We start from the raw sequence: 26,592 nt of genomic DNA, 5'->3' as shown, positions 1-26,592 counted from the left end.
TTACATTTTCTTTATAGATCTATCACCATCCACGTTTCTATTTCTAAAACTATAAGATCTAAATAAAGTATTGTAACTAAATTTCATTTTCATCATAACAATGAAGTTTCTAACATATATAAAATCTTATAAATAAAATATGCATGTAGATAACTGCTGTCACATAGAAATACAGTTTAACCTTATTAAGACTCTTGAGAGTCCCTTGGACTGCAAGGAGATCCAACCAGTCCATCCTAAAGGAGATCAGTCCTGGGTGTTCTTTGGAAGGACTGATGTTGAAGCTGAAACTCCCAACACTTTGGCCACCTGATGTGAAGAGCTGACTCATTTGATGCTGGGAAAGATTGAAGGCAGGAGGAGAAGGGGATGACAGAGGATAAGATGGTTGGATGGCATCACCAACTCAATGGACATGAGTTTGAGTAAATTCTGAGAGTTGGACAGGGAGGCCTGGTATGCTGCAGTCCATTGGGTCGCAGAGTCGGACATGACTGAGAGACTGAACTGAACTGAAAGTAGCATTTGGCTATCAGTGCACTTCCCTTGTAGCTCAGTTGGCTGAGAATCTGCCTGCAATGCAGGAAACCCAGGTTCGATTCCTGCATTGGGAAGATCCCCTGGAGAAGGAGATGGCAACCCACTCCAGTATTCTTGCTCGGAGAATCTCATGGACAGAGGAGCCCAGCAGGCTACAGTCCATGGGGTAGTACGAATTGGACTCGACTTAGTGACTAAACCACCACCATTAGTCTGACTAAAATTCAGATGAAGCATTTAAAAGAAAAAAAAGTATTTTTTTTTTTTTTTAATGATTTATCATTACAGAAACTAAGAGAAAAAGAATCTGCTTTACGGTTAGCAGAGGAGAATATTCTGTCAAGAGACAAAGTAATCAATGAACTGAGGCTTCGATTGCCTGCCACTGCAGAACAAGAAAAGCTTCTAGCTGAGTTCAGCAGAAAAGAGGTGGAACCAAAATCTCATCACACGTTGAAACTTGCTCATCAGACCATTGCAAATATGCAAGCAAGGTTAAATCAAAAGGAAGAAGTGTTGAAGAAGTATCAACATCTGCTAGAAAAAGCCAGAGAGGTATTTGATTATGTTATGCTATCTTATTTATTATGGTGTTTTTAGACAAATGCCAAATACTATTCTGCCCTTAAATGGTGTTTCATTTTTTGTTTTCAAATGATTCTATTCAGGTATTGTTACTTTCACGTGATTGGATTACAGATCTGTCAGTAAAACTGGCAGTTTGTGTTATTGACTGAGTAAACCAGTAATGGTGTTCATGGTGAAACTGTGATTTCGAGTTAATAGGTGAAGATTGAGGCAGTAAGTTAGAATGAAATCCATCACACTGGTATCAGTGAAAATCAAATTTGCTAGAATTTTAAGGGGTAAAAAAAATCTAAAATTTAAAAATTGCTAGAAACAAGTTAAAAGATAATGAATCCATATTATTCTAATATTAAGAATAAATTATACTCTAAGGCTAGGCTTGTCAATTTGAACATGTGCTAGAGAAATGTATGCACATGTTGTTCCTTCCTTCTCATAAGGATTTTAGTATATTAAAGATAAAATATTTAAGACTTTTAGAATGTAAATTTATATGAATCACAATGTAAGCTATAGTTTTAATTTGTTATAAAACAGGAACAAAGAGAAATTGTTAAGAAACATGAAGAAGAACTTCATACTCTTCATCGTAAATTAGAACTGCAGGCTGATAATTCACTCAGTAAATTCAAAGAAACAGCTTGGGTAAGATTACAGTTTGGGTAAGAGTCTAGGAACTTTGTTCTATTCTTTATTGATTTTTCAGACCATACAGTTGAAAATTTAGCTCTGTTTTTGGGGAAAGGGGGTTGGAAGCCATCCTACTTTTTTTTTTTTTTTTTTGCCAGAATAATCTGAATACACAGCTCTGATCATTTTTTTCCCTAGACGTACATTTGTTATAGCTTACTGCTGCCTAGAAAATCATGTTTATATTTCTTCCTCTGACTTGTCTGTCTTTTCAAATCTGTACATTATTAGTTTACCTGTATCTAACTGCTTTCTATGTTCTGAATTCAGTTTATTCTTGCCTCTTGATCATTGCATTCTGTATGTGCAAAAGACCTGTCTTTCTTCTCCTAACATGCAAACCTTAGCTTTCTCAAACTTTAACTCATTAATTCAATCAACATTTATTTATTGATCCTTCCCTACATGTAGGTACTTTGCCAGATGCTGGGAATACAAAGAATAAGATCTCTATTTCCTGTCTTCTCTAAGCCTTCATTGCCTTCATTACATTTTAGATTTGATATTGTTTTGATTATTTAAGGAACCAAGTTAAAATTATGAGATAAGTATGGCATTGCATTGTACCTGCTCATGGCTAATATAATGGTATTTCATAGGATTTAATAAAACAGTCTCCCACTCCAGTTCCTACCAATAAGCATTTTATTCGTTTGGCTGAGATGGAACAGACAGTAGCAGAACAAGATGACTCTCTCTCCTCACTTGTGATCAAACTAAAACAAGTATCTCAAGATTTAGAGAGACAGAAAGAAATCACTGAATTAAAAATCAAAGAATTTGAAAATATGAAATTACGGTAAGTCTTAGAAATAGATTGTAAATATAGGAAAATGGGAATAATGATATAATAAATATAAATGTAAGCATTTGTTATATCATGCACTGGTCTAAAAATATTGACTGTATTATCTCATTTTATCCTCAGTACTACTAATGATATGGGATAGTCACTCCATTTTGCAGATAGGAAGCTAAGCTACAGAAGGCCTCAGTAACATGCCTAGGAGAAGATGGGAAAGCCATGATTTGAATCTAGTCAGTCTGACTCAAAAGATTCTTGCGTAGAATTTCATCTTTAACCTTTGAAAATTTCCTTTTTATTATCTGTAAAGGAAAATGACAATACTTTGGCTCTTTCAAGGTGGTTATATGAAGGCCAGATGATGCTATATATGGAAGTAGTTTGAAAATTGTAAAGTAACATAAATACAAAACTTTTACTTATATACCTGTAACAGTTTGTGGCCCCACTCCAGTATTCTTGCCTAGAGAATCCCGTGGACAGAGGAGCCTGGTGGGCTGCTGTCCATAGTGTCGCACAGAGTCCGACACGACTGAAGTGACTTAGCAGCAGCAACAGTTTGTGGCATACATTTAAGGCTCAAATATTTGTTGAATGAAATATTAATCTTTTTTATTAACCACATCAACGGTGGAGGGCTCAAAGCATTCTCTATATTAGAAATTCTAAACATTGTTCATTCATTTATCAGAGTATACATTTTAAAACTAAGATAGGTATAGGAGTTCCCTGGTGATCCCGTGGTTAGGGACCAGGATTAAACCTGGTCCAGGAATATTGCACATGCAGCGAGGCAGTAACGCCCATGTACCACAACTGCTGAGCCTGTGCACTGGAGCCTGTAGCCTCGACTATTGAGCCCAAGTGCTGCAACTGCTGAGCTCTGCATGCCCTTGAGCCTGTGTTCCACCACAAGAGAAACCACCTCAATGAGATGCCCACACACAGCAACTAGAGAGTAGCCCCCACCACTCACCGAAAGCCTGCATGCAGCAGCAAGGACCCAGAACAGCCATAAATAAATAATAAAATAAGATAGGTTTATATTTAGGTATTTTGTAATCACTGGAGAACTATCTCTAGTGTTCAGTTTCTTATCTGAAAAAAAAATGAGAAAGTAAACTACTTGGCTTATAATTCTATTCCATCTCTGACGTCCTTATTAGAACCTTTGATTTATTCATTTATCCAAGATACTTCTGACAAAGTTAACACTATTTTTGCTTTATTAAGAAGCTGCCACTTTAAATGAATTATTCTCTAAGAGAAAACAGAAAGTAGCATGTGATATATAAGTTTCTGTCATATTTTAGAGCATAACATTTCTCTCATTTCTGAATCTGATTCTTGGATGTTGAAAATAATCAACTTTTGATATCATCTTGTATATTTACTATCTCGCCACCTGAAACACTTGAAGTTACTGTTTTGTACCTCTGTCATTTTAGCCTAAAGTTAATACTTTTATTCTCTGTGTGTGCAATGGTATGCATATTTTAATGTGTCTTAGGAAATTATAGTTCTGTGTGATTTCTTTAGTGAAACCTTATATTTTTACAGTATGATGATTATTTAAAGTGACTTAAGTTTTTGCTGTAAGAAACAAGTCTCAGATTGTTTAACACTGTACCTGTTGATAGTTCAACATACCTTTCATTGAACAAAGTTTAATAATTTGAATATCAATATTGATGGCCTTATTAACGTAGTATCTATGTAAGTACAGTGAACTGGATGTAATGATGTAATTCCATGTATGAGACTAATATTGAATGAGCAGTAGGACTAATTGAATTTACTAAGTCTTTGTGCATGCATGCGTGCATAGTCACTTCAGCTGTAAAAAGTCTTTAGTTACTACTATAGTATCTACTTCCATATAGTATAGAGCTACAGAATTATAGATGCAATACTGGTGACTTTAAAACCATATACAAATTAAGAGTACACATGGATGGTTTCTGTGAAAGTTCATATTTTGTCTTTGTAAATGTCACTATAGGGCAGTGATTTTTCAAGCAGAAGTGATTTTTCTCTCCTCTCCCCTCAGGGACATTTGATGTAGACATTTTTGATGAATGATTAGGAGTAGTATTGGCATCTTGTGGGTAGAAGCAAGGAATACCGCTAAATGTTTTAAAATGCATAGACAGTAGCCCCCACCCCCAATGAAGAATTATCCAGCAAAAATGTTAATAGTGCTATGGTTGAGAAACCCTTATATAAAGCAAGCAGTTGCATCTTGCAGGAACCATAATATTTAAAGTGTTATTTTGTTCATTCTCTATATTATTTCATCTAGAGCCACAAATTACTGATGCAGTTGTTGCAAAAACATAGTAGGCAGAAACTGGAAGAAAGTCTATTTTATGTTAAGTTAAATAGTAGTTAAGTAAAGAATTGTTCATCTTTCAGGATTTAGATTGAGACTTAGATTTTTAAGGATACCGAGGACCAAACATTTGTTCTTTGTAAAATTTGTATCAATCAAACTGTTAATTGCAACAACCACTCTACTAAATACATATGTTTGCTGTATATTAGGCTCCAAGAAAATCATGCAGATGAAGTGAAAAAAATAAAAGCAGAAGTAGAGGATTTGAGGTGTCTTCTGGTGCAATCACAAAAGGAGTCACAAAGTTTAAAATCTGAACTTCAGACTCAAAAAGAAGCAAATTCAAGAGCTCCAACAACTACAATGAGAAATCTAGTAGAAAGGCTAAAGAGCCAATTAGCCTTGAAAGAAAAACAACAAAAAGTAAGTAACAATAGAAAGTTAACAAGATTTCAAAAAAACATGTGGTAGAATGCAGATTTGTAAAAGATGATAGCATGCATCTCTCTCTTGTAATAAAAAGTATAAGCATTATCTTAAGGGAGCCTGGTGGGCTGCCGTCTATGGGGTCGCACAGAGTTGGACACGACTGCAGCGACTTAGCAGCAGCAGTAGCAGTAAGCTGTTAAGCAAGTTTGGGTTTTTCAACTCTTTTTGAAAGCCCTATAAACTGGTGGTGTTTTTAAGTTCAAATATAGTCCAACTTGGGCTTTCCTGGTGGCTTAGACAGTAAAGAATCTGTCTCCAATGCAGGAGACCTGGGTTTGATCACTGGATTGGGAAGATCCCTGAAGAAGGAAATGGCTACTCACTCCATGGAGAATTCCATAGACAGAGGAGCCTGGTGGGCTGCAGTCCATAGGGTCACAAAGAGTCGGACATGACTGAGCTGCTAACACTTATATCTGTGCATCGTCTAACTTATCTTTCTATGTTATCAGTCTGATTTGTGGGTTAGCTATAGGAAATAAAGAGAAATCTTCTTGAAAATATTTTCTCTCCTTTTCTGTTAGGATGCTCTGTTAGTGAGGCCATTTTGAACAATTTAAATAATTAAAAAATTTTAAACAATTCTGGGGATTAAGGAGGAGATAGGATAAGAGGAGGAAAGATTAAAGGAGATCTCAGAGACAGTGCTGTGAAAAGGAGTTGGTCAGTGGATTAACAGGTTGATTAGTTTTCCATTTATCTCAGATTTTGTATATAATTAACTGTTTTAGAAGGTGCTACTGTTTTTCTGTGCTAGCTCATGAAATTTATTGGCAGATTTTAAGTCTTTTCTAATCTTGTAACTTCGTCTTCTTAAATTCAATTAATTTCACATGGAAGCATATATTAAATGAGTAATTTAAATAAACATTTCAGCTTAGAATTTTGAGAACAAAACATGCCTGGGTTGTGTAATGCAGATTGTTTGATATAATGCTGCTGCTGCTGCTGCTAAGTCGTTTCAGTCGTGTCCGACTCTGTGCAACCCCATAGACGGCAGCCCACTAGGCTCCCCCATCCCTGGGATTCTCCAGGCAAGAATACTGGAGTGGGTTGCCATTTCCTTCTCCAATGCATGAAAGTGAAAAGTGAAAGTGAAGTTGCTCAGTCGTGCCCGACTCTTAGGGACCCCATGGACTGCAGCCCATCAGGCTCCTCCGTCCATGGGATTTTCCAGGCAAGAGTACTGGAGTGGGCTGCCATTGCCTTCGCCTTGATTTAATGCTAGATTTTCACAATTATCATTATCAAGATTTTGAATTCTCACACTCAATTTGGGAAGAATTGAGTTCACTTACTAATGGAAATCCATTTGAAACAGCTGGATTGTTTGTGAACACTGATTAAACATATGGTATTATAAGAGAATAGTTTAAAGTAATGAATCTTATGTATATTTTATATTACATGTTTCTCATATAAAGTGTCATTTTTAAAAAATTATGTATGGTTTGAAATTTTTAGGCACTTAGTCGGGCACTTTTGGAACTTCGGGCAGAAATGACAGCAGCAGCTGAAGAACGTATTATTTCCATGACTTCTCAGAAAGAGGCAAATCTCAATGTTCAACAAATTGTGGATCGACATACTAAAGAGCTAAAGGTGATCATGAACGTGTGCATTCATATAACAGAGTTCCCACTAATTCCTGTTGGAAGAAAATTCACTTAGATATATAATAATTTTGGTAATGAATAAGGAATTTATTCTAATAAATAATTAGTGCATAGATGTATACATACTCAAAGTTCTGAACACTAAATATCTTTACCATATTCACTGAATATCGTCTTGAAGGTTAGTAAAGAGTAGTCCATTATAAGACAGTCCTCTTAATAGAATTAAATTTAAGAAACATTTTTCTTAGGCTTTTTAAATTCTGTATTGATAAGTGAGATTAGTTTTTGCTAAGTTCATAATATGACTTAATTGGCTTTCCTTTTTTAGCCCCTGAAATAGTTTATGGAAATTATGTAGTCCACATTTAATCTATAGGGCTGCCCAACATTAAAGCCTTTTCTTTTTTAAATTATTTCTTAATTTTTAACAGTGTATTATTTTCTTACCCGGTTATTAGGTTTGTTACTATATGAAAATTTTTTTTTCTAAAATGTGTACATTTAATTGTGATTTTTAAATTTCTCTACATAGAGTTTCATACAGTTTGAATAAAATGAAAAATCTAGTTTTTATGTTTTATTTTGTTTGTAATTTTTATTTACTTTTGGTTTATTTATATATACCCTTTATCACCATTAAACCATGTAAGGACTGGATTTTACTCAGATTTTTAAAATCTCCTATTGGACCTATTGAGATTATTAGCATAATTGACAGTAAAAATCCAGTAAGTCATAACTATGTAAATAGGTATAGCCCTGTGATGATCAGTCCCTTTTTCTTTGTCTGAAATTTCTGCTCTGAATTCCTTAAATACTTCCAGTCATTTTTCTTGAAACCATTTTTGACTTTTCCAAGGGAGTTTGTATTTTGTGTAATTGCTATAATACTACTAATTTCCTATTAGGGCTATTGGTATTCCCTTTGGGCCTGTAATAATTTATTCAACAAAACATATATTAAGGACCAATAATCCTATCAATGTTGCTATCTAGGACAGCTTGGAACTCCTTTCTAGTGGCTTATGTATACTGTCTAGTATTGTGAGCTGCCCTTTTATGTCTTGTCTTTACAAAAGATTACAAACTACTAAAAGATTTTTGTTTTATGCTGTTCTTAGGCTTCACAGTGTTTGGAAAAAAAAAAAAAAAAACGCCTTATACAGTGATATTTACTTGTTTTTCTAATAAATTAATTCAGCCAAAGTGAAACATTTGCTTAGTTGATGAAATTTTGGTTCTCGGTGTTTGCTGAAGATGAATTGCTTTAGACCGTTTTTTCATGTTTTGTTTTTTCCCTTAAAGTAGACTTAATTCATTAGAAATGAGGATAGAAGAATTTATGTAGTTTTTGGTGGGTTTTTTTGTATGTGTGTCCTTAAAAATTTAGATTGAAACTTTATTAGTAAGTATTAGTGGTGTACTTTATTATTATTGCTTTTATCATTGATATTTGCTGAAGATTCATGATTTACACCTTTATTTATCTTATATTAGTCGCAAATTGAAGATTTAAATGAAAATATTTTAAAACTTAAAGAAGCTCTTAAAACAAGTAAAAACAGAGAAAACACACTAACTGATAATTTGAATGACTTAACCAATGAACTGCAAAATAAACAAAAAGCCTATGGTAAAGTGCTTAGAGAGAAAGATGCAGTTGATCAAGAGAATAATGAACTGAAGAGGCAAATTAAAAGATTAACCAGTGGATTACAGGTAATCTTATTTGTGATAATGTTTTGATTTACAATAAACAGGTAGTAGTTTATTTCCACTTTTTCATTTTATCTATAATATTTGCGAAGAGTTGACTCATTGGAAAAGACTCTGATGCTGGGAGGGATTGGGGGCAGGAGGAGAAGGGGACGACAGAGGATGATATGGCTGGATGGCATCACTGACTTGATGGACGTGATTCTGAGTGAACTCCAGGAGTTGGTGATGGACAGGGAGGCCTGGCGTGCTGTGATTCATAGGGTCGCAAAGAGTCAGACACGACTGAGCGACTGAACTGAACTGATAATATTTGCTGAAACTAGTTTTCAAATCACTTTGATTAATGTAGCCGCTAATTCCTTCAGTGACCTCTATTGTATTTGTAGTTTTAAAGTAGCATATCTTATTAAAATATAGAAGTAGTTACCATGTTATGCTTAAATATCAACAGTGTCATTTAGAAAGTATGGTTAGCTGTAGTCTCAAAGTTTCTACAGTTGGAATATTTATTGTGTATTTTGTTTGATACTTTTATGCTTGTTTAATGTAAAACTGCTGCAGCTATTGCTGCTCCTAAGTTGCTTTAGTCGTGTCCGACTCTGTGCGACCCCATAGACGGCAGCCCACCAGGCTCCCCCGTCCCTGGGATTCTCCAGGCAAGAACACTGGAGTGGGTTGCCATTGCCTTCTCCAATGCATGAAAGTGAAAAGGGAAAGTGAAATCACTCAGTCGTGTCCGACTCTTCGCGACCCCAACGACTGCAGCCTATCGGGCTCCTCTGTCCATGGGATTTTACAGGCAAGAGTACTGGAATGGGGTGCCATTGCCTATATCTTGTTTTTTAGGGCAAACCTTTGATAGATAACAAACAAAGTTTAATTGAAGAACTCCAAAAGAAAATTAAAAAGCTAGAAAGCCAACTGGAAAGAAAGGTGGATGAAGCAGAAATGAAACCTATGAAAGAAAAGGTATGTGAAGAGATGTACTGATATGTTTAAGGCAGTGATAGTTAAATGTGTAGTTGAAGACTAGATAATTTGTTCATCTGTGGACCTGATACATATACCATAAGTGGTACTGGGTAACATAGAGGCATTCAAGACAAGTGTCTGTCCTTTAGGAATTTACTAGTCTACTTGAAGAGATACCAGTAAGTCTTCGTCAGAAATTACTCTTCTTTCTGACATTACAGTACATCCAAAATGCCTTTATACCCTATGTATTCAGCTGTATTTATCACTTTTCCCAGTGTAATTGTTTATATAGATTGGTTTGTACAGACCTTTGGGAAAGAAATCTGGGCATTTTTATCCTTACTTCTTGACCCAGATGTGTCCTATTTAATCCTTCAGTGGACTGGATTATTATTTCAGAGTAAATAGAGGGACTTGGATATATTCAGTGTTTACAGTAACAGTCAATAACCAACCCACTCATAAATTGATTCTGTAGTGTGAAAATAGCCTGAAATTTTCTTACAAGTTAACTAGTATTTTGTAGTAAAAAAATTACTGATAGAAATAGTCCAAAGAAGAACTCAAATTGGTTAAAATCCATGTGATTAAACTTGTAAATAATTTGTTATTACTTACAGAGTGCCAGAGAAGAAGTAATTCGGTGGGAAGAAGGTAAAAAATGGCAAACCAAAATAGAGGGAATTCGAAACAAGTTAAAAGAGAAAGAGGGGGAAGTCTATATTCTAACAAAGCAGTTGACTACTTTGAAGGATCTTTTTGCCAAGTGAGTTTAATGTAAAACTAATTAATTATGTATACTTTTTCATTTACCTGAAAGTTACATAGTTTTTGTGTACTTGCTAAAATGAGAAATTCTCTAGCTTTATCATTTATTATCTGTATTTCACTTTTTATTTTTTTTAAATATGCGTTAAATATATTTTAACAATTTCTAAGTGAAATTTCTTTAATTTAGCTCATAGCAAATAGAGAATGATCTGGTTTTTGTACATACGTACGTCTTATAATAAGGAAGCTACAATTTAATAAATTGAACAAGCCAAACAGTGGATGGTACATTTTCATGATTCTGTATTAAATCCCACAGAGCTGATAAAGAGAAACTTACCCTGCAAAGGAAACTAAAAACAACTGGCCTGACTGTTGATCAGGTTATGGCAGCGCGAGGGTTGGAGTCAGAAAAAGAGTTAGAAGAATTAAAAAAGAGAAATCTTGACTTAGAAAATGACATATCATATATGAGGTAAGCTAATACATTAAAATGCAGAAGCATATAACCATACATATACCATAAGTGGTACTGGGTAACATAGAGAAGTTCAAGACAATTCCTTTAGGAATTTACTAGTCTACTTGAAGAGACAGCAGTAACTCTTAGTCAGAAATTACTAAGCATGGCCCCGCACATCAGAACTAGACCAGGTTTCCACCACAGTCAGTCTCTCGCATTAGGAAGCTTCCAGAAGCCCCTTATCCTTATCCCTCAAAGGGCAGACAGAATGAAAACCACAATCACAGAAAACTAATCAAACTGATTACATGGACCGCAAACTTGTCTAACTCAATGAAACTATGAGGCATGCCATGTAGCGCCACTCAAGACAGACCAGTCAAGGTGGAGAGCTCTGACAAAACATGCTCCACTGGAGAAGTCAGTGGCAAACCACTTCAGTATTCTTGCCTTGAGAACCCTATGAATAGTATGACAAGGCAAAACGATAGGACACTGAAAGATGAGCTGCCCAGGTTGGTAGGTGCCCATATGCTACTGGAAAAGAACAAAGAAATAACACCAGAAAGAATGAAGAGACAGAGTCAAAGCGAAAACAACGCCCAGTTGTGGATGTGACTGGTGATGGAAGTAAAGTCTGATGCTGTAAGAAACAATATTGGATAGGAACCTGGAATGTTAGGTCCACGAATCAAGCTACATTAGAAGCGGTCAAACAGGAAATACAAAGGGTGTACATCAACATTCTAGGAATCAGTGAACTAAAATGGACTGGAATGGGTGAATTTAACTCAGATAACCATTATATCTACTACTGTGAGCATGAATCCCTTAGAAGAAATAGAGTAGCCATCATAGTCAACAAAAGAGTCCAAAATGCAGTACTTGGCTGCAATCTCAAAAACGACAGATTGATCTCTGTTCGTTTCCAAGGCAAACCATTCAATATCACAGTAATCCAAGTGTGTGCCCTAACAAATAATGTTGAAGAAGTTGAAGTTGACCGTTTCTATGAATACCTACAAGACCTTCTAAAACTAACACCCAAAAAAGATGTCCTTTTCATTATAGGGGACTGGAATGCAAAATTAGGAAGTCAAGAGATACCTGGAGTGACAGGGAAGTTTGGCTTTGGAGTACAGAATGAAGCAGGACAAAGGCTAACAGTTTTGCCAAGGGAACACACTGGTCATAGCAAACACCCTCTTCCAACAACACTAGAGAAGACTTTACACATGGACATCACTAGATGGTCAGTACCGAAATCAGATTGATTATATTCTTTGCAGCCAAAGATGGAGAAGCTCTATACAGTCAGCAAAAACAAGACTGGGAGCTGACTGTGGCTCAGATCATGACTACCTTATTGCCAAATTTAGACTGAAATTGAAGAAAGTAGGGAAAACCACTAGACCATTCAGGTATGACCTAAATCAAATCCCTTACGATTATACAGTGGAAGTGATAAATAGATTCAAGGGATTAGATCTGATAGAGTGCCTGAAGAACTATGGACGGAGGTTCATGACATTGTACAGGAGGCAGTGATCAAGACCATCCCCAAGAAAAATGCAAAAAAGGCAAAATGGTTGTCTGAGAAGGCCTTACAAATAGCTGTGAAAAGAAGAGAAATGAAAGGCAAAGGAGAAAAGTAAAGATATACCCATTTGAATGCAGAGCTCCAAACTATAGCATGGAGAGATAAGAAAGCCTTCCTCAGTGATCAATGCAAAGAAATAGAGGAAAACAACAGAATGGGAAAGACTAGAGATCTCTTCAGGAAAATTAGAGATACCAAGGGAACATATCATGTAAAGATGGGCACAATAAAGGACAGATATAGTATGAACCTAACAGAAGCAGAAGATATTAAGAGGTGGCAAGAATACACAGAAGAACTATACAAAAAAGATCTTCATGACCCAGATAACCACGATGGTGTGATCATTCACCTAGAGCCAGACATCCTGGAATGCAAAGTCAAGTGGGATTAGGAAGCATCACTATGAACAAAGCTAATGGAGGTGATGGAATTCCAGTTGAGTTATTTCATATCCTAAAATATGATGCTATTAAAGTGCTGCACTCAATATGCCAGCAAATTTAGGAAACTCAGCAGTGGCCCCAGTTCTGGAAAAGGTCAGTTGTCATTCCAGTCCCAAAGAAAGGCAATGCCAAAGAATGTTCAGACTCCCACACAATTGCACTCATCTCACATGCTAGCAAAGTAATGCTCAAAATTCTGCAAGTGAGGCTTCAACAGCACATGAACCAGGAACTTCCAGATGTTCAAGCCGGATTCAGAAAAGGCAGAGGAACCATAGATCAAATTGCTAACATCTGTTGGATCACACATAAAGCCAGAGATTTCCAGAAAAACATCTACTTCTGATTTATTAACTATGCCAAAGTCTTTGACTGCATGGATCACAACAAACTGTCCAAAATTCTTAAAATGATGGGAATACCAAACCTCCTTACCTACCTCCTGAGAAATGTGTTTGTAGGTCAAGAAGCCACAGTTAGATCTGGACATGGAACAACAGACTGGTTCCAGATAGGGAAAGGGCTACATCAAGGTTGATATTGTCCCCCTGCTTATTTAACTTATATGCATGTGAAATGCCAGGCTGAATGAAGCACAATCTGGAATCAAGATTGCCAGGAGAAATATCAATAACCTCAGATATGCATATGACACCACCCTTATGGCAGAAAGCGAAGAAGAACTAAAGAGCCTCTTTATGAAAGAGAGTGAAAAAGTTGACTTAAAACTCAACATTCAGCAAACTAAGATCATGGCATCCGGTCCCATAACTTCATGGCAAATAGGTGGGGAAACAATGGAAACAGGAAGAGGCTTTATTTTTGGGTGCTCCAAAATCACTGCACATGGTCACTGCAGCCATGAAATTAAAAGACGCTTGCTCCTTGGAAGAAAAGCTATGGCCAACCTAGATAGCATATTAAAAAGCTGAGACATTACTTTGCCAACAAAGGTTCATCTAGTCAAAGCTTTGGTTTTCCCAGTAGTCATGTATGGATGTGAGAGTTGGACCAATAAGAAAACTGAGCGCCGAAGAATTGATGCTTTTGAACTGTGGTGTTGGAGAAGACTCTTGAGAATCCCTTGGACTGCAAGGAGATCCAACCAGTCCATCCTAAAGGAAATCAGTCCTGAATATTCATTGGAAGGACTGATGTTGAAGCTGAAACTCCAGTAGTTTGGCCACCTGATGTGAAGAACTGACTCATTAGAAAAGACCCTGAGCTGAGAAAGATTGAAGGCGGGAGGAGAAGGGGACAACAGAGGAAGAGATTGTTGGATGACGTCACCAACTCGATGGATATGAGTTTGAGGACGCTTTAGGAGTTGATGATGGACAGGGAAGCCTTATATGCTGCAGTCAATGGGATCTCAAAGAGTCAGACACGGCTGAGTGACTGAACTGAACTGAAAATGTTTTATCTTAAGCTTGAGTTCTGGTTTTTCTTTTCCCATGTGAGTAGAGATGTTTCTGGTTCTTTTTACATCACATAATACAGATTATATTATTGAGCTTCTGAACATTATATTCTGCAACTCTGGATCTTGATTGAATTCTGTGGAAAATGCAGTATTTTTGTTTTACCAGGTCTAGATAGTCTCTGGAGAAGGAAATGGCACCCCACTCCAGTACTCTTGCCTGGAAAATCCCATGGGCGGAGGAGCCTGGTAGGCTGCAGTCCATGGGAACGCGAAGAGTTGGACACGACTGAGCGACTTCACTTTCTCTTTTCACTTTCATGCATTGGAGAAGGAAATGGCAACTCACTCCAGTGTTCTTGCCTGGAGAATCCCAGGGACGGGGGAGCCTGGTGGGCTCCTGTCTGTGGGGTCGCACAGAGTTGGACACGACTGAAGCAACTTAGCAGATAGGCTCAGCCTCATTTTTTAACCTGCTTTCTGTGGGCTGTGGTTCCAGTACCATTTTCAAAACTTTTACAGTGCTCTTTTGCTTTGTTCTGCCTGAGCATTTCCCTATTGACAGTCTGGTATGTCGGCTGTCTTCTGTTAGGTCAGTTCTCAGATTCTTTAATGTTCAGATTAGGATCAGATGCATACATGCGTGCTCAGGAGTGAGCTCAGTACTTCATTAACTACTTTATAAGATTCCTTTCTAGAGCTCTTTCCTTCTGTCATCTCACTGATGCATTTGGTTTCCTCGGGCTCCCCTTTTTGGTTGTTATTGTTTCATCACTAAGTTGTGTCCAGTTCTTTACAACACCGTGAACTGTAGCCCACCAGGATCCTCTTTCCATGGGATTTCCCAGGCAGGAATACTGGAATGGGTTGCCATTTCCTCCTCCAGGGGATCTTCCTGACCCAGGGATTGAACTTGTGTCTCTTGCATCACAGGCAGATTCTTTAATGCTGAGCCACCAGGGAAGCCCCCCTTTTTGGTCTCTAGGGCAAAAGACCTGAGGCTTTAGTTGCCCGTTATACTGTGCACTTCAGCCATTGTGCTCTTGTCTGCATCTAAGCCAGCAGCAGGAGAGCAGAAAAGGGGACATGTGGTGGTGGGGTCCCTACTTTGCCTTCCCCCTTTACTAATCACAGCTCTACCAATTGGAGGAGATTCCTCTCCCTAAAAATTTCGGCTCCTTTGAATTTCCTTTGCAGCCTTTGCCACCACTGCCTTGGGATTGCCTGAGGGTTGAGATAGGAGAGTGCATAGGAGAGAAAAATAAGGAGGGATTTTTGCAGTGCCTAAGAGTATTAAGTGTTCTTAAGGGCCCTTGCTCCTGCTGAAGCTAGAACTTGAAGCTTTGCTGATGCTCATCTTCATGTTTCAAGCTGTGTTGTATTGAGGCTAGGAAATACTAGAGGAAAGGAAGAGGTAAATTCATCACCTGTGTGCTGGTATTTCAAATTCCAGAACTTTATCCCAGTCTGTAAAATATTTACTTTTTAAAGTCCTCATGAGCTACCTATATTCCATTTCCTTCCCTCCTAAATGATTGTTTCTTAAATTCTTCAGAATTTTCCTTGATGGTGAAGAACAAAGTGATTGAAAATTTTTTCTTCGCTTTGACACCTGTTAGAGCCACTGTCTGGATCTAGCTTCCTTGTTTTTCTTAGTCTAAGCATATATTCAGAATAAAACCAAATCCTTTTATTCTTCTTTGCAGTTTTCAGAAGGATCAAAATATTTTACTTTTGAAACCTTCTAATACTTTTAGATATTTAATAGCTTCTTTTCTAGTATGAGCAGTATGACTCCATGTAGGCTGAAATAATTGAGAAGACTTTATAAAAGAGAACTTCAACTTGTCTTCTGTCTCAGTTCAAATGTGAATTTCTGAATTTTATGAATCACATGTAGCTATTAAAGGGAGAAAGGACATTCCAAGAAAATAGAACCCTAGCAGAGACATAGGGGCAGAAGTGATCTTTCTTGTGTGGGTAAGAGTGGATGTATTTTCCTCAGTAAGGGAAAACTCGTGGACAGCTGTGTTGAACAGATGTGGTTGTGCCAGATAGTGGAGGGCCTTGTATATCATGCAGATGAGTATGAACTGAAAAAATAGATTATCTGGCACCACTAAGAACCTATTAAAATCCTTGAACTTTTTGAGAAGCACATGAATGTTATGAAATTATTATGTGATGTTTTAAAAATAGTAGGTATTTTTATTCAGTTATCTTACACAATCCCAAAATAGATGTATGTTCTTTACAAATGTTAATGCGTTTCTTTAAATCAAAATACGCTTTTTAACTCTTACTTTAAAGGAGGCCAGCCATGAAATCGTCTGTAGAGGATCATTTTATAGGATAGTCATATCCCAATTTAATTTTTGTATAGTTTTGAAGTTTTGTAGAATTTAAAATACAGTGTTAAAAATATATTTTTCTATATTTTAATGTAATAAAACAGAAAAGAGTTGGCAGTTTGAATAATAAAGAGTCTGTGATTATTGTTCATAGGTCTCATCAAGCTCTTCCTCGAGATTCTGTTATAGAAGACTTACATTTGCAAAATAAATATCTCCAAGAAAAACTTCATGCTTTAGAAAAGCAGCTTTCAAAGGATGCATATTCTCGGCCTTCAGTAAGTGCATATCTTTTCATTGTTTTAATTCTAAAGTTTAAAAGTGAAATAACTTCTGCCTTTATCTGACTAGAAATAGTAGATCCTTCTCATTAATATTAATATAATAAATCCAGCTTTTGTTTTTACTTGGTAAAGATATATGTTTTCTTTAATTCTTTTTACATAATATAAATTTGTGGTTCTTATGCTTTGCATAAAGGTTCATTACAAATGATTTCTGTAGATTTTAAATGTAGTTATGAGTTCTGTTGTGGCAAGAACACATAGATAAATTAGGAAGATACATTATAACATTGTATCCATTTATGTGTGTGATACATTTCTAGTGTGTCTTTATAAAGTCTGATCAATGTAGAATTATTTGTTGTATCTTATTTTAAAACACTTGTGTGTTATATTTTTATTATTTTTTTCCTTTTCCTGTTTCTTTTCTTCTGTCTGCTTCAAGCAGAATGTGTTATGTGACACAACTACACTTTCTCCTCTTGCTGCCAGTGTTAATAAATACAGGCATAATATTTTTCACAAAAAGAACACTTTACACAGGAAACAAAACAATCGCATAACAGAACTCAGAATTAAAAATAAGAAAGAAATAGATGTTAGTGCCAACTTACATCATCAGGTACCTAGACATAATCTACAGTATTACAGTAATGAAGAAAAACACGAAGCAGAAGATATTGTAGATCCTACGGAGTTAAATAAATCAGAGTCAAAAACAAACAATACATCAAGTCCATTTAGGTCAACTGAAGGTACCTTGACTGATTTTAACCCCAATTTTGAAAATGATCCAAATTCTAAAGTTCAAAAAATTAATCAAGACTGTTGTGAAAATGATGAGCAGAAAGATAAAAACAGGGAAGAGAAAGCTAAGCAAGATGAGAAAGAAAAGGGACACCTAACTGAAGAAGTGAGTCACAGCAAGCACACGGATCCAGCAGAAGCTTCTGGGGAGGACCGTGGCTGGGCCACAGGGGTGGCTGCACTGAATCAGTGTGCTGAGGAGGGTGCACAGGCCCACCCTGAAACCAATGCGCCAGGCCAGCCAAGAAATGAAGCGGCCCAGCTCTGAGTACATGGCAGTCCTTTATTTCTCTGTTGGCTGAGTTTTCTTAGAGCAAGTAGCATATGCGTATGGTACAAATGGAAACAAATTGTGTCAGATTTGTAAACAATATTAACTGTTAATAAACTTCTTAAACCCCAATATTTGACTGGTTCCTACTAAAACTTAGTGGTTGTGCATTTCTCTAATTCATTTGTGTATTGGTATTCACTTAAAAGTATTAGATAACTGAATAACAAAAATAAGGCCCTTTAGAAGTGTTTTGCCTTAGAAATTCCTAATTCAGCATGTTGTAAAATCTCACTGCAAGTCAAATTTCACTACAGGGAAAATATTAATAAAAATCTGTTATGATGCTCTGTAACCTTCTAATATACATAGCAAGTTCCTTTGATGATCTTTTTGCTTTGTATTATAACAGACACTTTTTTATATATAATGAGAAAAGGGAGTTTATTTGTATTGCTTAGGTATAGTTCTCACAATACTCTGCAGAGAATTATTTCTGTTTTACTTGGGAAGCTTGGAGAAACATCTCTAGTGATCAAGAAGATGCAGAACTAGGATTTATATGGAGGTCTAATTCTAGTTAATGAACTTTCTACATATGCTCTACTTTTGGTCAATTTATATGGCAGTCCAGAGTAAGAAGTTCGTTCCGAGTTGAAATCAAATAGCATTCATTCATTTGTTCTTTCCTTTCCACCTTGGATATTCTAGTTACCTAAGTCCTCATTAAATTAGACATTTAAATTACAAGAAAATGGGAAAAAATGACTTAATTCTTATTTCATTTCCTTTTTCAGGCATTTTTCACTTGATAATAAGTAATTGAGAATTTGAGACTTCCCCTGTGTATTATCTCTAACTCCCATCCTCTAAGAACTTGACTTGTAGCGATGTATACCTTTTAATAAGATTCTCCTTCTACAGAACAATTTGTAAGTCTCCCTGAAATTGATTACACAAGAATTTTGTTTATTTTACTTTTATAGATGAGTTTACTAGAATTTTTCCCCCCAAATTTAAACAATTTCAGCTAGCACTTTTGTTTTCTGAGAATAGGAAGAAAAAAATGATCCACGTTCACTTACTTGAATAATTGCATCTGTATTTTAGTGAGGAGAACTGTTGAAAAACTATCTTCATGTAAGATCAGATAGAATTAGTCTTTCCTGTGGGTGAAATATATTATGTTTTATATCTATCAGTCAGGGGTACTGATTATCATTTATTAAATTGCTATTGTAGACTGAAGAGATGAAGTAAGGGAAACAGAAGAACTCAGGGATAGGAAACTACAGCTTGCCATGTCTGAAGAGACCTTAAACCGTATCAGTGCCTTCACTTGTGAGATGTAGAAACAGAGGACCTTACAGGGGTTGGTTTTGCTTAGTGTTAACCTTAATAGTTACAGTTGGAGAAGGCAAGGGCACCCCACTCCAGTACTCTTGCCTGGAAAATCCCATGGACGGAGGAGCCTGGTAGGCTGCGTTCCATGGGGTCGCACAGAGTCAGACACGACTGAGCGACTTCACTTTCCTCACTTTAACCTTAATAGTAGTAGAACCAGAATGTAGACTTGGATTATCTGACAAAGTACGAACATATTGCTGTAGTTTACTGACACCAGGAAACATGTCTGTCTGCTTTTGCTGGCCACTGTGTATGTTCGTATGGACACACCTTCTCTCAGACAGTTAGAAATCAGGTGGATGCATGCAGTGTTTCTGCCAGTGTTGTGTTGTGTTATATGCTCTCAGCTCAGAATCTCTTTACTTTTCTATATCCTATTCTCTAATTTCTTTACTTTAACTCTGTTTTACCTAAGAAAACTTACTCTTTTTTTTACTTTTTTTTTAACCAAAGAGTGAAAGTGTCAGAATGTATTTAACCTACTGCTAATTCAAATGATGTTACAGAGCCAGGTATAATAAATGTATTTACAGAATATTATACCTTAATAATGATGTATATAAGCATATAATATGATGATCATAATAATGTCTCTGGAATTACTGACTTGATAGTTAACCAAGCCAAGAGAATAGAATGGGAGAGAAAAAACTAAAACTAAAACTGTTCTGAGTGCTTTCACAACATTATCTCATATAATGCTCTTTAACAGTCTTATAAGTGGTAAAAAGTAGTAAAAAGTAACCAAACACAGATTTCTCTTTCAAATAACGTACAGTTTAGAATGAGAAATAAATATGAACATGGATAATAACCCCCCAAGGTGGATTCATGCCAAAACAAATGCAAATAAAGTGTTACTGGATTTCAGAGGAGGGAGTGATTATTTTAGCTCCAGGAATGAGGAATAGCTTTCTAAAGGAGGAAGGAATTGAGGCACTTTTTGTAGGCTGGTGTATTCATCTGCTATGGCAACCATAACAGAACACCACGGAGTTGATGGCTTAAGCAACAGAAATGTATTCTCACAGTTCTGAAAATCAGAAGTCCAAAATCAAGGTATTGGCAGAGTTGATTTCTTCTTTAGTCTTTGGGGAAAGGGTCCCTTCTTCTGGCTCATAGATGGCTAGCTTCTCCTTGTCTCTATAGTTACTCCCTTCTGTCTGTGTGTCAAATTTTGTTTTTGTGTGAGTACATCAGACATTGGATTAAGGCCCACCCTAGTGACCCTTTTTATCTTAATTATCTTATAGCCTGAAAAGGCCCTGTCTCCAAATAAAGTCATTTGAGGTACTGGGAATTAGAACTTAAACATACGAATTTGGGGGTTTGATGGGGGTTGGGGCACAATGCAATCTATAACAGTCTGATAACAATAACATTTTATTTTGGACTGAAAGAACCACAAATTATATGTGTGGACATCATTAAATCATATTGACTTTGTTTTCTGTATTAATTTCAAGAGACTGATTACCTTTTGTGAGTTTGTTTATGGTTGTTTTCTCTAGAGCTCTCCAATTTTCTCATTCTTTTGAGGAATAGCGTTCCCTTTTAGCATAGTGTTTTCTTACCCAGCATGTCTTATGCAGCTTTTATTTGCTACACCTTAAAAATACTCCTAACTTCATTTTCCTGAAGACTTCAGGAATAGATTCAGATGATCATTATCAAAGAGAACAGGAGCTCCAGAGGGAAAACTTGAAGTTGTCATCCGAAAATATTGAACTCAAATTTCAGCTTGAACAAGCAAATAAAGATTTGCCAAGATTAAAGGTAAATTTAATATTCTTTATTATAGTTAGAAAATCTAATGCCTGAAAACCTTTTTCTCCCTACTTAATTGTTATGTTTACTATGTTAGCTTATGAAGAAGCCAGAAACTCATATTCATAAAATATGGTAGCGTTTACACTGTATACATTCACTCATGTAACAGTTATTTGTTGAGGGCCTTCTTTGTATCAGGTACTCTTCTATGTGCTGGGAAACAGCCATCAGAAAAATCCTTGCACTTGTAGAGCTTATATTCCAGCAGGAAGGCTCATAATAGGTAAACATCAGTATATTGTATGTCAGCGGATGTTAAATGCTAAAAAAAAAGCACGGTTTGTGTGTGTGTGTGCATGTGTGTGCGTTGGATAGGGGTATAGTTGACCCTTGAACTACAAGGGTCCATTTATATGGGGATATTTTTCAGTAGTAAACACTGCTGTTTTACCTGATCCATGGTTGGTTGAATCCATGAATGCAGAGAAACTGCAGATATAGAGGACTGACTATAAGTTATATCTCCACATTGTTTAGCAGTCAACAGTATATGGGATTGCTCTTTAAAATACAGTAGTAAGGGGAGGCCTTATTAATAAAATGATATTTTAGCAGAGAACTAGGGGACAGGTAAGGAAGTGGGTCATACAGATACTAGAAAAAGAATTCCAGACAACAGAAGTGGCAAGTTCAAATGCTGTGTGTGTGGCAAGACGATAGTTGGTGTGTTTAATTAACAGTTACCACATTTCAAAATATTCGGATAAAAAAGTAATAAAATATTAGGGTAGCTCTTAAAATATAAAGTCTTTAAAAAATGTTTAGGATGATTGTCTCTGTTAGAAATTTTACTTTATTTTTATATTTATAATAAATTTATTTTTGGTTTTTGAAATCTTATTTATTGGAGTCTTTTTCTCGACTGTTTCATTTCTGTTTTTTTAACTTAGAATATTAGCAACGCGTTAATACCACTGGTAATAGTATAATTAACCTATGTCCTATTTCTTATTCTGGTTTTTACACTGTTAGAACTAGTGTCAGAAGAGCAATTGTTTATTTCTTTGTACCATGTGGATATGGTTCTAAATATGTAATTTATGGGACAGTTAAATCAGAAGTTCTGAACTCAAATTTATTATTGTGTACTAAGGCGGTAATGATGGACAGGGAGGCCTGGTGTGCTGCAGTCCACGGGGTCGCCAAGAGTTGGTTATGACTGAGCGACTGAACTGAACTGAAGTAATAATGTAGGAAATATATATTTAAATCCATATATAATATCTCTTGTATTAGTACACTTTACTTCAACATATGTCACAGTTCAAAATCCTCTCATTGGTAGGAAGGACCACTTGTTTACTTAAGCTATACAGTTGAAGAGATTGGTAGTTAAGATGATTTGCCTTTCCTTATCAGTGACTACAGCTGTGTTAAACGGTTACATGTTTCTTTAATATTCTAGAATCAGGTAAGAGACTTGAAGGAAATGTGTGAATTTCTGAAGAAAGAAAAAGCAGAAGTAGAGCGGAAACTTGGCCGCGTTAGAGGGGTGAGTATGTGAGAGTATACCACATGTTGGTTCTAGCTTCAGAAAGGATAAGCTGGAAGTGAGAATAAAAGCTTGGATATGTCATAGCAGCACTGATATGCCTTTACTAGTGCCTTTAGTTTCAGTTACGTTCTGCTGCATGCACAGGGTAAACATCACTAAGCTTTCTCTTTGTTTCAAGTTAATAAATTTCATCATCTGTCACATCTTACATGCTTTTTCTTCCACTTGGACTCTATACCGTCTCTTTTTCCTTTGCATCTCCCTCCACACCTTGAAAACATTTAACTTCCAGGAATCTTCCTTCTTCTATTCATTGAGGTAACTACTAACTGCTTCTTGGTCTAACATTTCGTAACTACTTTTTATGCTATTCATGGCAGCTTCTGAGTTATAATGCTAATATACTAATGTTGGGTTTAAGCTGTTACTTATTAGCTGCGTGACTTTAGGAATATCAAATTCTCTGAGTGTTGATTTTCTTGTATGTAAAGTGAAGACTGTAATTCCTGTTTCATAAGGTTATTATAATGAATTGAAGTAATACAAACTTTGGCTTCAAATGTTAGGAATCAACAATGAGTTTAATAATAAACCTCTTGTATTATTGGTACTTTATACTGTACTTTCTAAAATATTTGGTTAAATAAAAAGTTAACATTCTTTCCTAGTCTGGTAGAAGTGGAAAGACAATCCCAGAACTAGAAAAAACCATTGGTTTAATGAAAAAAGTAGTCGAAAAAGTCCAAAGGGAAAATGAACAACTGAAAAAAGCATCAGGAATATTGACCAGTGAAAAAATGGCTAATATTGAGATGGAAAATGAAAAGTTGAAGGTAATATTCTTAATGCCATTTGTACAGAATGTTATACTGATACAATTTTTATTAATTTTTAAAGACAGTTTTAAATATAGTATATAAAGTGGCTTTAACGGATGCATAGGTATTTTAGACATGTGAAAAAAAATATTGGAGACAATGATTAAAGTGTTACAGTAGCATCATGTGGTCATCTTACTATTTCCAGACCATTGGTTCTCACTCTGGCAATAAAAAATAATTAACTGTGTCTATTTTCAAAAATACAGTTGCCTAAGACCCTAATTTTAAGATTGATCAGTTATTTCAGGATTGGTCCCACCATTGGTATTGTGTGTTGTTTTTTTTTTTTAAGTCATCAACTCATTCTAAGCCAAGATCGGAAACCATCTGCTCTAGATGACCAGTATTAAAGGGAAGAATTTAATTCTAATTGTATCAAATATGAGCTCTAAAACTACATTAGACTAAGTTTTATGAGTTTATGGGATCATCATTTATTTCCTCGCTTTGATAATATAGAGTTTTTTAAATTACTAGGCTGAATTAGAAAAACTCAAAGTTCATCTTGGACGTCAGTTGAGCATGCACTATGAATCCAAAGCCAAAGGCACAGAGAAAATTGTTGCTGAAAATGAGAGACTTCGTAAAGAACTTAAAAAAGTATGACTTTCATTATTGACTATACTTATTTTTATGTTAATTAATACATTTTGGGAAAACTGAATGAAAAAGTTGATGAACGTCTATTCAGAATAGATATTAAGAAATTTAGGAATTGTGTTTTATGCCTACCATCCTTTCATAGTGAGGAACACTGAAAATAAAAAATTAATAAATTAACAGGCAGTATAATGTAGAAGCTGTGCTTCCCAGGTGGTATAGGGGTAAAGAATTCACCTGCCAGTGCAGGGGACAGGGTTTGATCCCTGGGTTGGGAAGATCCCCTGAGAAGGAAGTGGCAGCCCACCCCAGTGTTCCTCCCTGGGAAATCCCACGGCCATAGGAGCCTGGCAGGCTATAATCCAGGGGTTGGCAGAAGAGATGGACATGACTGAGCACACATGCACACATAATGTAGAAGCCACACAGCTGGGATCAATTTTTAGCTTCAGTTCAGTTCAGTTTAGTTCAGTCGCTCAGTCGTGTCCGACTCTTTGCGACCCCATGAATCACAGCACGCCAGGCCTCCCTGTCCATCACCATCACCCGGACTTCACTCAAACTCACGTCCGGCAAGTTGGTGATGCCATCCAGCCATCTCATCCTCTGTCATCCCCTTCTCCTCCTGCCCCCAATCCCTCCCAGCATCAGAGGCTTTTCCATTGAGTCAACTCTTCGCGTGAGGTGGCCAAAGTACTGGAATTTCAGCTTTAGCGTCATTCCTTCTAAAGAACACCCAGGGCTGATCTCTTAGAATGGACTGGTTGGATCTCCTTGCAGTCCAAGGGACTCTTAAGAGTCTTCTCCAACACCACAGTTCAAAAGTATCAATTCTTCAGTGCTCAGCTTTCTTCACAGTCCAACTCTCACATCCATACATGACCACTGGAAAAACCATAGCCTTGACTAGACGGACCTTTGTTGGCAAAGTAATGTCTCTGCTTTTGAATATGCTATCTAGGTTGGTCATAACTTTTCTTCCAAGGAGTAAGTGTCTTTTAATTTCATGGCTGCAGTGACCATGTGCAGTGATTTTGGAGCCCAAAAAGATAAAGTCAGCCACTGTTTCCACTATTTCCCCATCTATTTCCCACGAAGTGATAGGACCAGTTGCCATGATCTTAGTTTTCTGAATGTTGAGCTTTAAGCCAACTTTTTCACTCTAATCTTTCACTTTCATCAAGGGGCTTTTTAGTTCTTCTTTACTTTCTGCCATAAGGGTGGTGTCATCTGCATATCTGGTGTTATTGGTATTTCTCCCGGCAATCTTGATTCCAGCTTGTGTTTCTTCCATTCCAGCATTTCTCATGATGTACTCTGCATATAAGTTAAATAAGCAGGGTGACAATATACAGCCTTGATGTACTCCTTTTCCTGTTTGGAACCAGTCTGTTGTTCCATGTCCAGTTCTAACTGTTGCTTCCTGACCTGCATATAGGTTTCTCAAGAGGCAGGTCAGGTGGTCTGGTATTCCCATCTCTTTCAGAATTTTCCACAGTTGATTGTGATCCACACAGTCAAAGGCTTTGGCGTAGTCAATAAAGCAGAAATAGATGTTTTTCTGGAACTCTCTTGCTTTTTACGTGATCCAGTGGATGTTGTCAATTTGATCTCTGGGAAGTTCCTCTGCCTTTTCTAAAACCAGCTTGAACATCAGGAAGTTCAAGGTTCACATATTGCTGAAGCCTGGCTTGGAGAATTTTGAGCATTACTTTACTAGCGTGTGAGATGAGTGCAACTGTGCGGTAGTTAGTTTGAGCATTCTTTGGCATTGCCTTTCTTTGGGATTGGAATGAAAACTGACCTTTTCCAGTCCTGTGGCCACTGCTGAGTTTTCCAAATTTGCTGGCATATTGAGTGCAGCACTTTTACAGCATCATCTTTCAGGATTTGAAATAGCTCAACTGGAATTCCATCATCTCCACTAGCTTTGTTTGTACTGATGCTTTCTAAGGCCCACTTGACTTCACATTCCAGGATGTCTGGCTCTAGGTGAGTGATCATACTATCGTGATTATCTTGGTCGTGAAGATCTTTTTTGTACAGTTCTTCTGTGTATTCTTGCCACCTCTTCTTAATATCTTCTCCTTCTGTTAGGTCCATATCACTTCTGTCCTTTATTGAGCCCATCTTTGCATGAAATGTTCCCTTGGTATCTCTAATTTTCTTGAAGAGATCTCTAGTCTTTCCCATTCTGTTGTTTTCC

General features: G+C 36.6%; 1 protein-coding gene across 8 annotated transcripts in view; it reads left to right on the top strand.

Moving 5' to 3' along the window:
- Positions 1-26,592, top strand: part of CEP290 (centrosomal protein 290) — a 96,233-nt gene that overhangs the window by 57,732 nt on the left and 11,909 nt on the right. For 7 of the 8 annotated variants that reach the window (XR_011566520.1, XM_070788904.1, XM_070788903.1 and 4 more), the window contains 14 exons: positions 829-1,095; positions 1,666-1,773; positions 2,418-2,617; positions 5,168-5,381; positions 6,912-7,049; positions 8,564-8,785; positions 9,632-9,754; positions 10,381-10,526; positions 10,851-11,006; positions 16,966-17,089; positions 21,222-21,356; positions 22,816-22,902; positions 23,574-23,738; positions 24,264-24,386. Coding sequence is in view for 7 of the 8 variants with exons in the window: in XM_070788904.1 (XP_070645005.1) it covers positions 829-1,095; positions 1,666-1,773; positions 2,418-2,617; positions 5,168-5,381; positions 6,912-7,049; positions 8,564-8,785; positions 9,632-9,754; positions 10,381-10,526; positions 10,851-11,006; positions 16,966-17,089; positions 21,222-21,356; positions 22,816-22,902; positions 23,574-23,738; positions 24,264-24,386 (2,208 nt within the window). In the remaining variant the exon portion in view is untranslated. Of the gene's footprint in view, positions 1-828; positions 1,096-1,665; positions 1,774-2,417; positions 2,618-5,167; positions 5,382-6,911; positions 7,050-8,563; positions 8,786-9,631; positions 9,755-10,380; positions 10,527-10,850; positions 11,007-16,965; positions 17,090-17,543; positions 18,306-21,221; positions 21,357-22,815; positions 22,903-23,573; positions 23,739-24,263; positions 24,387-26,592 lie in introns of those variants that run through there. The other variant, XM_070788907.1, reaches the window with a different exon arrangement.

This window comes from Bos indicus, chromosome 5, assembly GCF_029378745.1.
Source record: "Bos indicus isolate NIAB-ARS_2022 breed Sahiwal x Tharparkar chromosome 5, NIAB-ARS_B.indTharparkar_mat_pri_1.0, whole genome shotgun sequence".
NCBI classification, from domain to species: Eukaryota; Metazoa; Chordata; class Mammalia; order Artiodactyla; family Bovidae; genus Bos; species Bos indicus.
Note: the sequence above shows the minus strand (reverse complement) of the source record. Positions and strands in the feature narration are given on the sequence as shown.